A 14550-nucleotide genomic window follows, 5' to 3' on the forward strand; every position below is an offset into this window, starting at 1 on the left:
ATCCCCATTTCATTCCATCCCACCTCATTCTTTCCCATTGCAATTCCTACCCCATTCCCTTCCCCATCCTCATCTCAGTCCCTGCCAAGGATGTCTGGGGTCACCCGTCCCATCCCATGCCACGGATCCCATCCCATGCCACGGATCCCATCCCATGCCATCCCATCCCATGCCATGGATCCCATCCCGTGCCACGGATCCCATCCCATGCCATGGATCCCATCCCGTGCCACGGATCCCATCCCATCCCATCCCATGCCATCCCATCCCATGCCATGGATCCCATCCCGTGCCACGGATCCCATCCCATGCCATGGATCCCATCCCATGGATCCCATCCCATGCCATCCCATCCCATGCCATGGATCCCATCCCATGCCATGGATCCCATCCCATGCCACGGACCCCATCCCATGCCATCCCATCCCATGCCATCCCATCCCACGGGATCCCGGCAATGGGCAGCGCCCCGCCAGGGGGTGCCCGCGCTGCATAAATTATGCCAATGAGGCCCCCTCAGCCGCGCCTCTGATTGGCTGCCAGCAGCGGGGCATGCAAATGAGGGGTGGGCGGGGTTTATGCTAACGACCTCCCGCTCCGAGCCCGGATTGGCGGAGCGCGGCGGGTATGCTAATGAGAGGAGGCCACGCCCCCTGGCGCCGCGGGCCGCGCTTTTGTCCGGCGGGGCCGGGCCGGGGCTGGATCGGGATCGGGACCGGGACCGGGACCGGGACCGGGACCGGGACCGTTATCAGAACAGGGACCAGAACTGGGACCGGGATCGGGATCAGAACCGGAGCCGCCCAGCGCCGGCCGAGGAGGCGCCGGCCGGGCCCTCCCTACAGGTGGGCAACGCGCGGGGCCGAGGGCGCTTCTCCAGCGATGCCCTCGGGCCAGATGTGCCCCAGCTGTGCCCCAGCTGTGCCCGGGGAGAGGTGGGAATGGCTCGGCTGCTCCCTGCGAGCCGCCCGCTGCAGCTGGAAGGAAGGAGAGGGCCCCCGGAGGCAGAGCTGGAGGCACAACCAGCGGGCCCCATCCCGGGGCCGCATCCAGAGCTCCCGGCTCTGCTGAGCCCCGCTCGGGCAGGGCTGGCTCGCAGCCGGGAGCTGCTTGGGGTCCCTGGGTGGAGCGGGGGAACCCCCAGCCCCGGCGGGGTCCCTGCGGCCGAGGGCATGGGACACACCGGGAGGATGCGGGACGCGCCGGGAGGATGCGGGACGCGCCGGGAGGATGCGGGACACACCGCTCCTGGCCGAGGCGTGTCCTCCCCACGCCATCGCAGCCTTCGTGGCCCCGAGGAAACTTGCCATAACTTTTCTTTCTGGCGGTGCCTCCTCCCGGCCGGGGCCGGAGGATTCCGGGAGAGTTTCGTCAGGGGCTGCGGAGGCGGCGCGGAGGCACGGCCGGGGCTCGGCGGAGCCTGCGGGGCCCGGAGCTGCCGCCGGTTCCTCCGAGGAAGTGGCCGGGGCAGCGTTCGGCTTCAGTTCCGTGTTTTATTTAAAGGGCAGCCGTGCTCCTGGCAGCCGGTGGGAGCCCGCGGGTGTCCCGTGCTCAGCCGCAGCGTTTCGGTACCTTCCGGGCACGGCTGAAATCGCTTCGGAATGTTCAAGGGCAGCCGGAGAGCGCGGCCGGGGATGAAAAAGCTTCAGGGAGACCTCAGAGCCGCTCCCAGCGGCTCCAGAGCTGGAGAGGGATTTTGGACAAGGGATGGAGGGACAGGACATAAAGAATGGCTTCAAACTAACCAAGAGCAGGGTTAGGTGGGATACTGGGAGGAAATTCTTTGCTGTGAGAGGTCGGGGCCGTGGCTGCCCGGAGAAGCTGGTTCAGCCCAGCACAATCTGGCCGGCCGTGTCCCCTGTGCTAAGAAGGGATCTGGGTGCCACCGGCTGTGGCTCGGGGACAGCGGCAGCGCTCTCCAGACGGGGATTAAGGCTGTCCTTCAGGGCATTAGGGCCACCCGGGGCTGCGGGTGTGGGGGCTTCAGCCCTGCGGTGTCCCCAGCGAGGACAGGAGGTTCCGTGTGCCGGGGAGGAGGTGGGAAAGAGGAGCTGTCCTGCCGTGAGGCTTTGATTCTGTGCAGGTGATGGAAAAATGACATTTCCACGGGGTTTTGGTGCCAGTATGGGGGGCTGGGGGGGGCACATGGCCCCTCCAGCTGCTGGAACTGGGGTGACACGTGGGCTTTGGAGTGATGGTGACACGCGTGTGCTTTCAGAGGACCAGGGAGGTTTGTCAGGCTCACTGTGATGGTCCCGCCCTTGTTCTAGTAGGAAATAATGCGAACTAAGAACGCAGCGTTTCCGCTTCTCTGCCCTCTTTCATGCCTATAAAAACGGGGCTCTGTGGGCTTTAAAAAAGGGTTTATACACGAGGAATTTCTCCCTCCTGGAGTGCAGACATCCCTTGCCAAGTTTCGGCCCCAGGCCGTTCTGGCTTCCTTCAAACCTCCAAAAACCTTCAAAAGAGATGCAAAATATCCATCCCTTGCCTGGGACGGGGGTTAAGCCCCCCCTGCATCCCAGACAGGCACAGATGTGCAGGAGGGGCTTTAACCCGTGGCAGGCAAGCGATTTTTGGGACACGGGGGAGGAGGGTGATTCCACATCGCTCAGGGGATGTAGGGTGTGGGGTTTAGAGCCCCCCATCCCCCCAGCTCTGCCCGGGGCTGACAAGGCAGTGAAGGCAGAGTGACAGCAGCCCTGTCCCCCCCTTCCCTGTCACCGAGCGAGCCCTGGGGCGGAGGATGCTCCTGTCTCCTCTGCTGTCACCGCCGATAAACCCCAGGAGCCGCGATGGCTTCGTGCTGGCCTTGATTGCTGCTGCTTCCCTGCCCCACACGTGTAATGAGCTGGGCGGGCTCAGCCTCGCTCCTCCGTCTTTCCCAGGGGACAGGGGGTGGGATAGGGATGGGATCTCTGCCTGCCGAAAGGATCGGGGGGTTTGGAGCTGCGGGCAAGGACAGGCAGCACTGCTGGGAGCATCCCTCCCTCAGCTCATCACCTCTGCCCTGAGCCACGATTTGGGACAGCCCAGGCTTGTAGGGCAGGAAGGGTTGAGGAGCTGATGCAGAGTATGGTTCAGGGTTTTCTAGCTGAGGCTTTTAAATTTCTTTTCTAGCTCTTTTTCCGGTTGCCTGTTGCAAAAATCCTGGCTTTCAGAGAGGAGAATTTAAATACATGGATATATTTCTGCACATTTGGGATTGTTTCTGTTTGATTTGTGGCTGCTGAGCACGAAGCCACATCATTTTTCAAGCTTTTCTGTGCTCCCATAACAGTGAGAAAATCACTTAGAGGGGGGAAAAGAATGTGAGATTTGTTACTCTTGCCACCGTGACCATCAGCAGAGGGCCTTTCTGGGAAGGCAATAAATGTGGCTGGGTTTGGAAGTGGATCCTGCAGACTGCAGCTGCAGTGGGTTGTGCACGTGGGAACCAAGCTGAAGAAATGGGGTGACAGCCAGTGGCACGTGGGTTAGGCATGGCCTCCTTCAGGAGATGCAAAATCCCCATCCATTGGCAGGGATGGGACTAAAGAAACACCAGAAATGGGTTGGGAATGTTTTAACACCCTTTATCCCAAGCTCCTTTCACCCAGAACTCTCCCTCTGGGAATCCTGGGCGTGGTGTTTGGGGCTCCTCATCACCCTGGGATCCTGCAGGGCTCGAGGTGGGATGGGAGGCACTTTGGTGAGGATCTCTGGGATATGTGTACGGTCTTGGGGCTGGAAACATCCCAGCTAAAATCCCTCTTTGGGTTCAGTAGCTCAGGGTCTGAGGAATCCCTTGGGCAGCCCCGTCCTCCCCAGTGGCAGGAGAAGCTGTGGAGCATCTCCAGGTGTGGAGAATGGAGTTATCCACTCAGTGTATGGGGGAAAAAACCTCATGCAAAGCCCCCAGGAGGTTTGCAAGACCCTAAGGGATGCTTTGGGGTTTGCTCCTGCCTGGAATGCCCCAAGGATGCAGGCAGAACTGGGAGTGCAAGGATGATGCCCTTGATGACAGGTGGGGCTGGAAAATAACCTCAGACCTCACAAACACCCAAGGAATCTGCAGATCTGAGGCTTGGGAGTGGATGAGAGGACTTTTCCCAGAGCATGTGGGTGCTGTGGATAGGTTTAGTCCTCTTCACCACCATCCCCAAGCCAGCAGCACCCCAAAATCACCGCAGCACCCTCTGGCTAAGAGCAGCCACCCCAGGGACTGTTCTGTGGTTTCATTAGCCCATCAAACTGTCTTCTTCGTGCCACTAATTACCCAGTAACAAGCTGGCTTAATTGGCTGTCTGTGGATGTGCCAAGACAGCGCCTGGGTACAGCCACAACATCCCCAGGACTGTGAGCAACACCCCAGGATGGGGCCAGCTGGACCTTCCCTTTGGAAATCTGGGAAAGTTTCCAAGGATGGGGTCAACCTGCCTGAATTTTGGGGTTTTAAAGCTTCATTTTAGGTCTGGTGGAAGATCCTCATGCTGATGTTTTTTGGACCAACTGCTGGTGGTCCCAGGGATCTCCCTCCCCTCTCTTCCTACAGCATTTTGCTCTGAACTGGATTAAAAAATAAAGGTTTTGATGGAAAACGCTGCGGGAGAAGGGTTCAGCCCCCACTGCGCAGGGCTGGATGGGGTTAAAACTTTTGTGGCCACCTGCAAACTTGCAGGAAACATCATTTCCTCCTTCTGTAAAAGCTCGTCTGCCTCACAGGCACAAGAAGGTTTTGGGGTGCTCAGAAGGACTCCCCATGGGGTCACGATGATGGGGATGCTCTGGGGATGCTGGTAGAGGGTGAGTGTCCCCTGCATGGGGCTGGAGGTGCCTGGTTTGGCCCCCCAGGCCAAAATTCGGGCTGATGGGGCTCAAATCCAGGAGAGGGGACGTTGGTTGGAAAACCCCGTGGCCTTTCTTGCCACACCCCACATTTGGGGTTTTGGCATCCGGCATTTCTCCGGCTGCTGATGGAAACCCCGGGTGGGGGTGAGGGGGAAGCTCATGCTTTGGGATCATCAGTGGAATTTGTGTGTCTGCTGTGATCCCTCTCTCTGTCAGCCCCCACATCCAGAGCGGTCTTTGGGGTGCTCCTGCCTCCCCAGCATTGCTAGTGGTCCCCAGCTGGGGTGACATCCAGACGGTGACATCCACAGGGATGAGCTGGATGTCCCCAGGGGGGGACAGAATTTTTGGGGTGGCCCTGAGGGGCTCCTTCCCCACGAGGACCCCACGGCTGGGGGAGATGTGGCAGGGAGATTTCGTGGTGGGATTCACAGCGGGGTTGTCCGATCCGAGGGTGTCCCCCCCATCATTGGGGTTTGCTCTTGGCCCGGGATTTGGGGGACAGGACCCTGCCAGCGTGGGGGAGACACCTCAAACAGAGCCCACCATGTCCCGCTGAGCATCCCTCCCTCTCCCCCGGCCCCCCCAGGACGCGGCGGCGATGCTGTGACCTACATTCGCGACAAGGAGGTCCCCAGCCCGCCGCCACCGCCGCCGGGCCATGAAGCGACACAAGTGACGGGCCCGTGGCCATGGCCAGCCCGGCACCATGGCTGCGCTGGACACAAACAGAGCTGCCGCGCCCGCAGGCCGAGCAGGAGGAGGAGGAGGAGGAGGAGGAAGACGACTTTGAAAAGCGGATGGACGAGGATGGGGTCATCGGCCTGGGGGAGGGTGCCAGGAGCCCACCGTGGGGTGAGTCCTGCCCTCCCTCCTGCCCTAAAGGGGTGGTCCCAAATGTCCCGGGAGCCGCTGGAGCCAAGGGGGGCTGGGAGGGGACACCGGGGACACCGGCTGGGTCTGGGTGGCGACAGCGGTGCCGGTGTTTTGCAGGTGACAGTGAGGACCTGGAGGAGGGGTCCCCGGCAGAGGAGGGGAGCTGGCACCCGCGGCAGGACCCGGCCGAGGAGGATGAGGAGCGGGGCAGCTCCGGGGGGGACGAGGGGACCTGGGGGGCGGAGAGCGATGGGGAGCCCTACCCCGAGCTGTCCCCGAGGGGCCGCTGGGGCTCGGGCTCCAGCGACAGCCTCGAGGCGTTGAGGGACAGCCGGGCTCTCTGCCAGCCCCGGGGCTGCAGCACGGACGGGGGGGACACCTCGGGGCTGTCGGACACCAGCCCTGGCCCTGCCACCCCGTCCCGCCAGCCCCGGGGCTGGGACACGGCCGGGGACACCATCGGGGGGCACAGGCAGGAGTGGACCCCGAGACGGAGCCTCCCCCTGCACCTCTCCACCGCTGACCCCAGCCCCGAGAGTGTCTCCGAGCCCCAGAAAGCTGGCACAGGGATGCCAGCCCCCGGTACCGCCGGCTTGGCACCCACCAGGCACCCCCAGGGCGCCGGGAATCCTTCGGCACTCCAAGGGCACGACAGATCCCGAGTGCCCAAGAAAGCAGCGCCCGCGGTGGTGCCTCCCAAGCCCACCCGGCAGTCGCGGTCCCTGAGCCCCCGGAGGCGAACGGGTGGCAAGGGGACGAGGGATCCCCCGGGAACGGGCACCGAGGGCACCCAGTACGGCCGAGGGCGCCTCAACCACCCCCTGCCCGACCTCTCCAAGGTGGAGGCGCGGGTGAAGTTCGACCAGAGCTATCGCCCACCCCGGGGCCGGGTGCTGCCCGCCCGCCCCCGCGGCCCCGGCGGCCCCATCGGCTTCAAATCCCCGGCAGAAATCGTCCGGGAGGTGCTGCTGAGCAGCGGGGAGGGGGTGTCCCCGCAGCCCCCCAGCACGGCCGGGCTGCCGCAGGAGTTCAGGTCGCCCAGACAAGCCACGGCGCTGGTGCAGCAGCTCCAGGTACCGCTCAGCTCCCCCCGCTTCAGCCAGAGAGGGTCTGCGGGGGAAACGGGGGTGTCGCTGTCTCTGGGACACCAGTGGGGGTTTGGTGCTGGTCACCCCTTCCCGGTAGGAAGGAAGGAAGGAGCAGCGCTCAGGCTGGATGCTCATGTCCCCCCGGGATGGCGGTCACCCTCCTAAAGCTCGTCACCCTCAGGGTGTTTGTCCCCCTGGGAGGAGAGGGGGGCTCTCCCCGCGCAGAGAAACGGGGGTCACATCTGCACAGCTTTGTGTGCTTTGGAAAGGGGGTTTGTGCACCCACCCCTCGGGCCTCCCCCGTGCCGGGTGCTGGCACCCACTGGTGTCCCCTCCCCGCAGGACGATTACCACAAGCTGCTGACCAAGTACGCCGAGGCTGAGAACACCATCGACCAGCTGCGCCTGGGCGCCAGGGTGGGTGGGGGCTCAGGATGCCTGGGGGAGGGGGTACCCCCCTCTGCTCCCCCCTCCCTGAGGTTATTTCTTGTGTCTTCCTCCTCTTCCTCCTCCCGGGGAGTTGCGGTTGAGCGGTCCCAGCCCGGGGAGAGCGGGGGTTGAGGCCACAGCAGCCTGGGGGCCACTGCGCCCCCCTCTCCTGGCAGGGTCCCCTCTGTGCCAGGGCGGCGGCTGAGCCGGATTGTCCCTGGAATGTCGGGACACGTCCCTGCGATGGCAGGGCTACGGGCGGAAGCGCGTCCCCGTGTCACCTCTGCCACCTCCCGCCCTGTGCCCTGTGCGTGGGTGGGGAAACTGAGGCAGGGCTGTGCCAGCCGACCCCCCACGCGTGTCCCCACCTTCACCCCACCCCCCTGCCGTGCCCGTGAGGTGCTTCAGGGTGCCCCGGGGCACGGTGGGCGGCTCGGGGTGCGGGCTGCCTGCCCAAACCCGCTCCCCCTGCCCAGGTGAGCCTGTTCTCCGAGCCGCCGCAGCCCAGCCGCAGCCTCGCCGTGGGCACCGTGGCCACCGGGAGCCGAGTGATGACCCTCAGCATCCCGCAGGCACGGACAGCGGCTTTCGGCACGGCCACAGCCCCGGCCTCGCCAGGTGCAGGTGTGTTGATCCATGTCCCCTGGCCGGCTCACCGCCCTCCTGGACCGCTTTTGGGGGACGCTCCCCCACAGCCCCTTCCCCACGCGGCTGCCGTGTCACTTGTCCTCGTGTTTTCTCGCCGCTGCAGCCCCGGGACCGTCAGAGCCGGATGGTTCACCCCAACCTCGCTCCCCTCCTCTGCCCGGGGGGGGCTGCCCCACCTGCCCCGGGCCGTGCTGCTGCCCCGGGCCCCGGCTCACCCGGGCACTGGCGGGGCAGAGCCGCAGGCTGCAGGCACAGGTGAGGAGGGGGGCTCCATGGAGAAGGGCTGGTGGGGCAGGAGGGTGTGAGGGCTGCAAAGGTGGGGCAGCAGGGAGGAGATTTGGGGGGAATCCTGGGGGGGCTGTAGGGATAGGCTGGGGAGGCGCTGCAGAGGGTGCTGGGGACAAATGTGGGGGGCTCTGGATTGTAGGGATTGGGGGAGGGGAAGCGTTGTGGGGTGCTGGGAAGGAGCTGGGAAGGAAGGAAGGAAGGGGATGCTCCATATGGGGGGGGTCTAAGGGGTGCGGAGCGGGGGCTACAGCAGGGCCGGCCTCAGCCCGTGCGATCCCGGCCAGGTGGAAGCTTTCGAAAGCTGGACGCGTGCAGGGACCCTCCCAGCCCCGGAGCAGCTCCAGGTACGTCAGCCCCTTCCCGGAGCCCAGCCGGGGGGTCGGCAGGAGCACGGGGGGTGGCGGTGCCCGGGCTGCAGTGGACAGGCTCGGACCCCGCACCCTTGTGCCGCAGAGGATGAGGATGCTGAAGGACGCGCAGGATGCGCTGGAGCGGGAATACCTGCGGGGCCGGCAGCAGCTCCCGGAGGCTGCGGGGGGGTTTGATCCTGACCGGTACGTGCTCGGTCCCTGCCCCAGAGCCCCCGGAGAGTCCCCGGGCGTCGCTGTCCCCCCGCACTGATGGCTGGTGTCTTGCAGGGCGGTGGAAGGGGAGATTTACCGCCTGGGGCTGCGCCTGGAGGGGCTGAAGGAGCGGCTGGAGCCGGGGGACAGGCGGCAGCCCCTCGCTCAGCCCCCCCCGCAGCCCCGCTGCCCCCCAGCCCCGTCCCCACCGCCCGCCTCACGCTCCCCGCACCCCGAGGTGAGCTGGGGGTGCGAGGGTTCCCCACCCCGCTGCATTTAGGGGGGGTCTCCTCTCTCACCCCTTACTGCTGTGCCCACAGAGCCCTGCGCTGGTGGAGGGTCCTCGGGGGACAGCGGGGGACAACGAGGGGGTGGCAGGGGGGCTGCCCTGGCCCCTCTGGCACAAGCAGCGCCGAGTGGAGGAGGATTTTGGGGACCTGCTGGAGCAGTGAGTGCCCTCACAGCGGGGCAGGGGGGACACGGGCACGGAGCATGTCCCCAAACCCACCCGCTCCTGCCCGCGGGTCCCACAGGTACAAACACTTGAAGTCCTTGCCGGAGTTGCTGAGCCTGGAGCAGCTGAGCCTGGCGGAGAGCGGGTCCCAGGAGGAGGTGGATGCACCCACCGCAGGGGACGGTGGCGCCAGCAAGGTCCCTGGCAGGACTCGGTCACTCGAGGAGGGGCCCAACCTCGAGACCTTGCCCTTGTAAGTGCTGTCGAGTCCCCCAGCAGGGGTGAGCAGGAGGTTTGCCATCAGAGTCTCCAGTTTTACCTCAGTTAACGGCGTCCATGGGACAGCTGGAGCAGGACATTTCCCCACGGCTGGGGTTACTCTGCCCCATCATTCCTGCTCCATCCCCTCCCCACAGGCACCTCCCGGAGAGAAGAGCTGCCACGCTTTCCCCCAGAGGATCCCCAAACCTGGGGGAGACACGGGGCCACCCCTCCCCTGCCACTGCTGAGGAGCCACCAGCCTCTGCCAAGCCCCCTCTGGTGGTCCCTGGGCCACCACAGGTTCCCCTGTCCCTCCGCAGCAGCGGGACAGGCAGCGCTGCCACCCAGCACGGGTCCCACAAGGTGAGTCCCTGTCCCTGCGGGTCCCCAGCTGAGAGCACCCCCAGAGCCTCCCGGGGTGCTGGGCACCCATCCTGCCCTCCCCGTGCCTCTGCAGGAGCAGCGCATCGTGTCCCCGGAGACCGACAGCGGCTTCGTGGGCTCGGAGGCCAGCAGGGTGTCCCCGCCCGTGCACACCCCCGAGCACCATCCCCCCGGCCCGGGGTACGGTCCGCGGTCCTGCCTGCGGGAATTCCGCTCTGCCTGCGGGATCTGGAGGATTTAAGAGGAGCAGGGATGGCGGGAGAGGCATTGGGGGTGTGGGGAGCAGGGTTCTGGCGGGGCTGGAGATGTGCAGACCCTGTGCTCACCCTGGGGGCTGCCCGCATGACCCGTCCCTTCCCCAGGACTCCGCTGGGACCCTCCGTCCCCATCCCCAGCAGCCTCCGTACGCCTCGGAAGAGAGAGAACACCCCACTTCCCTCTGAGACAGCCCTGATGGGCATCTACCCCTCGGGGGGCACAGGGGGGCCCCGGCTGCCCCCCAGCAGCCCCTCACAGAGCAGCTCCCCTCCTCGCTGGGCCGAGAGCGCGGGCAGCGAGGTGGGGCCGGACCCCGACGCTGATGGCAGTGAGTACGCGGGACTTGACCAGGGAGAGAGATCTGGGGGGACCCTGCCTCTGTGGCTCTGGTTTATGGGGTTTCCAGAGGTCAATGTGATGCTGGTGTCACCGGTGTGCTGGTGTCACCCTCCCTGGAGGCAGGTGTGTCCCCATCTCTGCTCTCTGATCTCAGCTCTCTGTGCTCCCCTTCTTCCCAGCTCACTCGGACTCGGAGGTGGGAGACAGGAGCTGTGCCAGCGCCGGTGACCACCCCCCAGCCATGGCCAGGAGCCCAAGCAGCCCCCTGCCATCCCCCGAAACGCCATCCCCCACCCCCCTGTCCCCCGACCTGTCGTCCCTCGACCCGGCTCACTGTGACCTGCTGGGCTCCCGTCTGCAGCGAGAGTGAGTGGCTGTGTCCCCACCACCCCAAACCAGGCCAGACCCCCGCGGGTGACACAGGGACCCCCCAAAGTCACCCACTGGACACTGCCCCAGGCTTGGTTTGGGGGAGCGTCAGAGCTGCAGGGCTGGTGGTGGGGATGTGGGATCTGGGGGGGGCTGCTGATCTCCCCCAGGACACCCAGCACCGCTGGGGTCCCTGCTGGCTGCAGCCCCCCCTCAGTGTCACCTCTGTCCCGGGGCAGCCAGGCCATCCGGGCGCTGCAGGACGAGGTGTGGCGGCTGCGGCGGAGGCTGGAGGAGAGCCTGCACCTCTCCCGCAGCTATCCCGAGGGAAAAGCCGCTCCCCGAGCCACCCCGGCCAGGAGGCATCTGGGGCCCAGTGGAACATCGTCCCCTCAGGACGCAGCACCCTCGGGGTAGGTGGCATCCCTGAGGGGTGTGGGGGACAGAGGGGGGGCACCCCCGGCCTCAGCCTGTCCCCATCTCTGCTGTGACCAGGGAGGGGTTTGGCACGAGGGCACTGCCAGCCTGCTGGGAGCGGGTGGTGACAGCATTTCTGTCCCCTCTGCAGGGACCCGAGCCCCCCGGTGCGGGGCAGGGTGGCCCCCGGGGTCACAGCCAGGAGGAGGGAGAGATCGGCATCGCTGCCCCGGGACAGGCCAGAGCTGGAGCTCGGTAAATGTGACCGCACCAGGGTGGGGACAGAGGGGACACGTCCCCTCCCCAAATACAGCGGGATGTTCTGGGGCTGCAGGACCGCGGGCACCAGGTCCTGGTGGCCCCATGGACCCCTCAGTGCTCAGTCCAGGGCGGGTCCTGCAGGTCCAGAGCTCGGCTCCAGCGGATCCCACCCAGCTTCCCCATCCTCTGCCGCAGCCTCCGAGTCAGAGCCCTGCCCCGCCGGGGCCCGGGCACCCCCCGCCCTGCGGAAACACCTTGGGAAGCTCCCGGAGCCGGTGACACTTCGGGGACAGTACACAGGTGAGTGCTGGTGGCAGTGGGTGGTGGGGCTGAAGGCGGCCATCCTCACCGTGGGGACCCTGGCCATGCTCACGCTGGGGTCTGGCAGGGACACGGTACCAGGCGGGGACACCACGCGCCACCCCGGCACCCCGAGGAGAGCCGGGCACCTCGGGGTGTCCCCGATGTCACAGGAGCAGGATGGCATCAGGTGAGTGGCCCCCAGCCCCTTCCAGCCTTCCCTACCACTCCTAATGGCTACTAATGACCTTAATTAATTAATAATTAATTAGGGAGGGGACAGACAAACCCATTCCTCATGGCCTGAGGCGCTCCCCACTGTCCCTTGGCCAGACCCCACTGTCCCCCAAGGGGACCAACCTGGGCATCCCTGGGGATGCCCTGACCTCGTGTGGGTCCTGCACAGGTCGAACCTTACTTGGCATCTGTGTTTGTCTGTGCCAGTGTGGGCAGAAACACCTGGGGTACCCTGGGGTCCCTGGTGTCACCAGGAACTGTCCCCAGCCCCCTTTCCCTTCAGAGAAAGCCACCCCTCCCATCTCTCAGCCCCCCCTGAACCCCTCAGCTCTTCCCAACCATCCCTGGCTGGCTCTGCACGGGACATTCCCGATTTCCCCTCTCCACAGCTGGATTTGGGGGAGGCGATGCCCCCCGGCAGCCCCGGCACAGCACCCTGAGGAGGACGTCCTGCCCCACCTGCCAGGCACCCACGGGCCCCTCTGTGCCAGGCAGCAGGGACAGAGCCACAGCCGGTGGGTGACACGGGTGACACATGCCTGGCTGCTGGGACAGGGAACAACCTCAGCCCCCTGACAATGCCAGGGGACTGTTCCCACCCAGCTGTGGCACAGGGGGTGATGTCACCTGGAGCTGGCACAACCCCTGGGGACACCTAACCCCCCTGGGGACACCTGACCACCTTCCTCCCCGCAGCAGAGCGTGGCCATGGTGGCTCCTGTCCCACCCACGCTGGAGATGAGAAGCTGGAGCAACCGGGAATTTGGTACTTGGCAGCCACCCCTGCTGCCACCACCGCCACCGTCTGCCTGGCACCCGTCCCCCTCGTGCCTTACGTGCCCTCCGTGCTGTAAGGATGCCCTGGGGCTGGGAGGGGGCTCAGGGAACATCAGCATCCCCCAGGGGTGGAGGGGGAACCCAGGAGGGGCTGTCCCCACCCCAGGGATCCGCTGGTTTGCCGGTGGCAATGGGGTGACACGGCCACCGGCTCCTCTGGGGAGGGGGGAGCTGTGTTTAGGGGATGGTGCTGTGGGGTGGGCATGGAAATAAGGTGGAGTGGGGGGCACTCAGCAACACTGAGCCCGTGTCCCTTCTCCTTCCCAGCTACTGCTCCCCAGCAGTTCCTACCTCAGCCCCAGCCCTGGCCGGGGTCCCCCTCGGGGTCACTGCAGAGCGTCCCCCCCGGCCCCAGGGCCGCCCCCACTGCCTGAGGCTGGAGCTGGAGGAGCTGGAGGAGCTGAGCCGCTCGCTGAGCCGGGCTGTGGAGGCTGCCCAGAGCGTCAGGCTGAGCACCAGCCGCGTCAGCCGGGCCCTGGCCGCCGAGCTGGGCCGGGCGCGGGGCCTGCGCGGCTCCTGCCTCTTCTGAGGGGCCCCCTGGCACCTCCCAACCCCCATGAGGGACAGGAGGAGGAGGATGGGCCCCTCAGCGTCACCCCTGCCAAATCTGGGGGCAGCAGGGCTGGAGGTGGCTCCTGGAGGTGGCTCCTGGAGGTGGCTCCTGGAGGTGGCTCCTGGAGGTGGCTCTGAGGGCTCCTCGCCGCTCTCCCTGCACGGCTTGTCCATCCGTCTGTCCGTTTTCTGGAGCCCCCCAAGCTGCAGGAGGGAGGAAGGCGTGGGCAGAAGTCTCCAGAATTCCCCAGCACCATCCCCTGGCACCTCCGGGGTGGCCCTGTGACCACCCCACCCTGAGCACTTCTGGGGATGCTCTGACCTCGTGTGGGTCGAGCTCCCTTGGCAGCTGTTTTTACCTCTGTGCCTGTGTGGGCAGAAATACCTGGGATCTCCTGGGATTCCCTGGGATCCCCTGGTATCCCTGGGATTCCCTGGGATCTCCTGGGATTCCCTGGGATCTCCTGGGATTCCCTGGGATCCCCTGGTATCCCTGGGATTCCCTGGGATCTCCTGGGATTCCCTGGGATCTCCTGGTATCCCTGGGATTCCCTGGGATCTCCTGGGATTCCCGGGGATTCCCTGGGATCTCCTGGGATTCCCTGGGATCTCCTGGTATCCCTGGGATTCCCTGGGATCTCCTGGGATTCCCGGGGATTCCCTGGGATCTCCTGGTATCCCTGGGATTCCCTGGGATTCCCTGGGATTCCCTGGGATCTCCTGGGATTCCCTGGGATTCCCTGTGATCTCCTGGGATCTCCTGGGATTCCCTGGGATCTCCTGGGATTCCCTATTCCACCCCTTTCCCAGCCTTTAGGCCTCCTCAGGGGGCTGTGCCCTGTGCCCTTGGACTTGAACCCAGCAGGATCCTCCCTGTGGAAACTTATATTTTTGGTGTTTTTTTATGTGAATTTTTTAGCTAGTAAGCAGCTAAATCACTCTTTTGAGTGTTGATTGATGAGCTATAGTTTGTGTGATATATGTGTATCTATAAATGGATATATCTAGATATAAACATATCTCTGGTTATATATCTAGAGAGACAGATATAAATAGATCTGTGTACGTACAGATCTGTATCTGATTCTATAGATGTATCCTTCTACAGATACATATATATATAAATGTACTGGTTTGCACTTCCAGCACAACCCTTAGG

At 64.9% G+C, this 14550-nt stretch overlaps 1 protein-coding gene across 6 annotated transcripts; it reads left to right on the forward strand.

The window, feature by feature from the left end:
• Window positions 1-675: 675 nt before the first annotated feature.
• On the forward strand, window positions 676-13958 carry AKNA (AT-hook transcription factor). Of its 6 annotated transcripts, none has more exons than XM_014256223.2 (22): window positions 676-845; window positions 5420-5685; window positions 5824-6779; window positions 7137-7211; window positions 7700-7847; window positions 7975-8126; window positions 8444-8503; window positions 8613-8713; window positions 8798-8960; window positions 9043-9170; window positions 9256-9429; window positions 9593-9800; window positions 9895-10001; window positions 10184-10407; window positions 10598-10784; window positions 11027-11200; window positions 11356-11459; window positions 11607-11765; window positions 11854-11955; window positions 12392-12517; window positions 12699-12852; window positions 13107-13958. In XM_014256223.2, exons 2-22 carry the CDS (start codon window positions 5523-5525, stop codon window positions 13366-13368), a joined length of 3927 nt encoding a protein of 1308 aa, XP_014111698.2. In that variant the 5' UTR covers window positions 676-845; window positions 5420-5522; the 3' UTR covers window positions 13369-13958. The 6 variants fall into 6 exon arrangements, with proteins under 6 accessions (XP_014111698.2, XP_087922057.1, XP_087922058.1 ...); XM_088065931.1 differs by having other exon boundaries at window positions 12702-12852; XM_088065932.1 differs by having other exon boundaries at window positions 7796-7847.
• Window positions 13959-14550: the final 592 nt, after the last annotated feature.

This window comes from Pseudopodoces humilis, chromosome 22, assembly GCF_049639895.1.
Source record: "Pseudopodoces humilis isolate 2021_Gansu_Grassland_sample_001 chromosome 22, ASM4963989v1, whole genome shotgun sequence".
Lineage (NCBI taxonomy): Eukaryota > Metazoa > Chordata > Aves > Passeriformes > Paridae > Pseudopodoces > Pseudopodoces humilis.

Coding starts and splice junctions, on each gene's coding strand:
- AKNA (XM_014256223.2), top strand. CDS start 5,523: ATGGCCAGCCCGGCACCATGGCTGCGCTGGACACAAACAGAGCTGCCG. Junction 5,686..5,823: donor TGCCAGGAGCCCACCGTGGG/GTGAGTCCTGCC, acceptor GGTGTTTTGCAG/GTGACAGTGAGGACCTGGAG. Junction 11,460..11,606: donor CAGGCCAGAGCTGGAGCTCG/GTAAATGTGACC, acceptor CGGGTCCTGCAG/GTCCAGAGCTCGGCTCCAGC.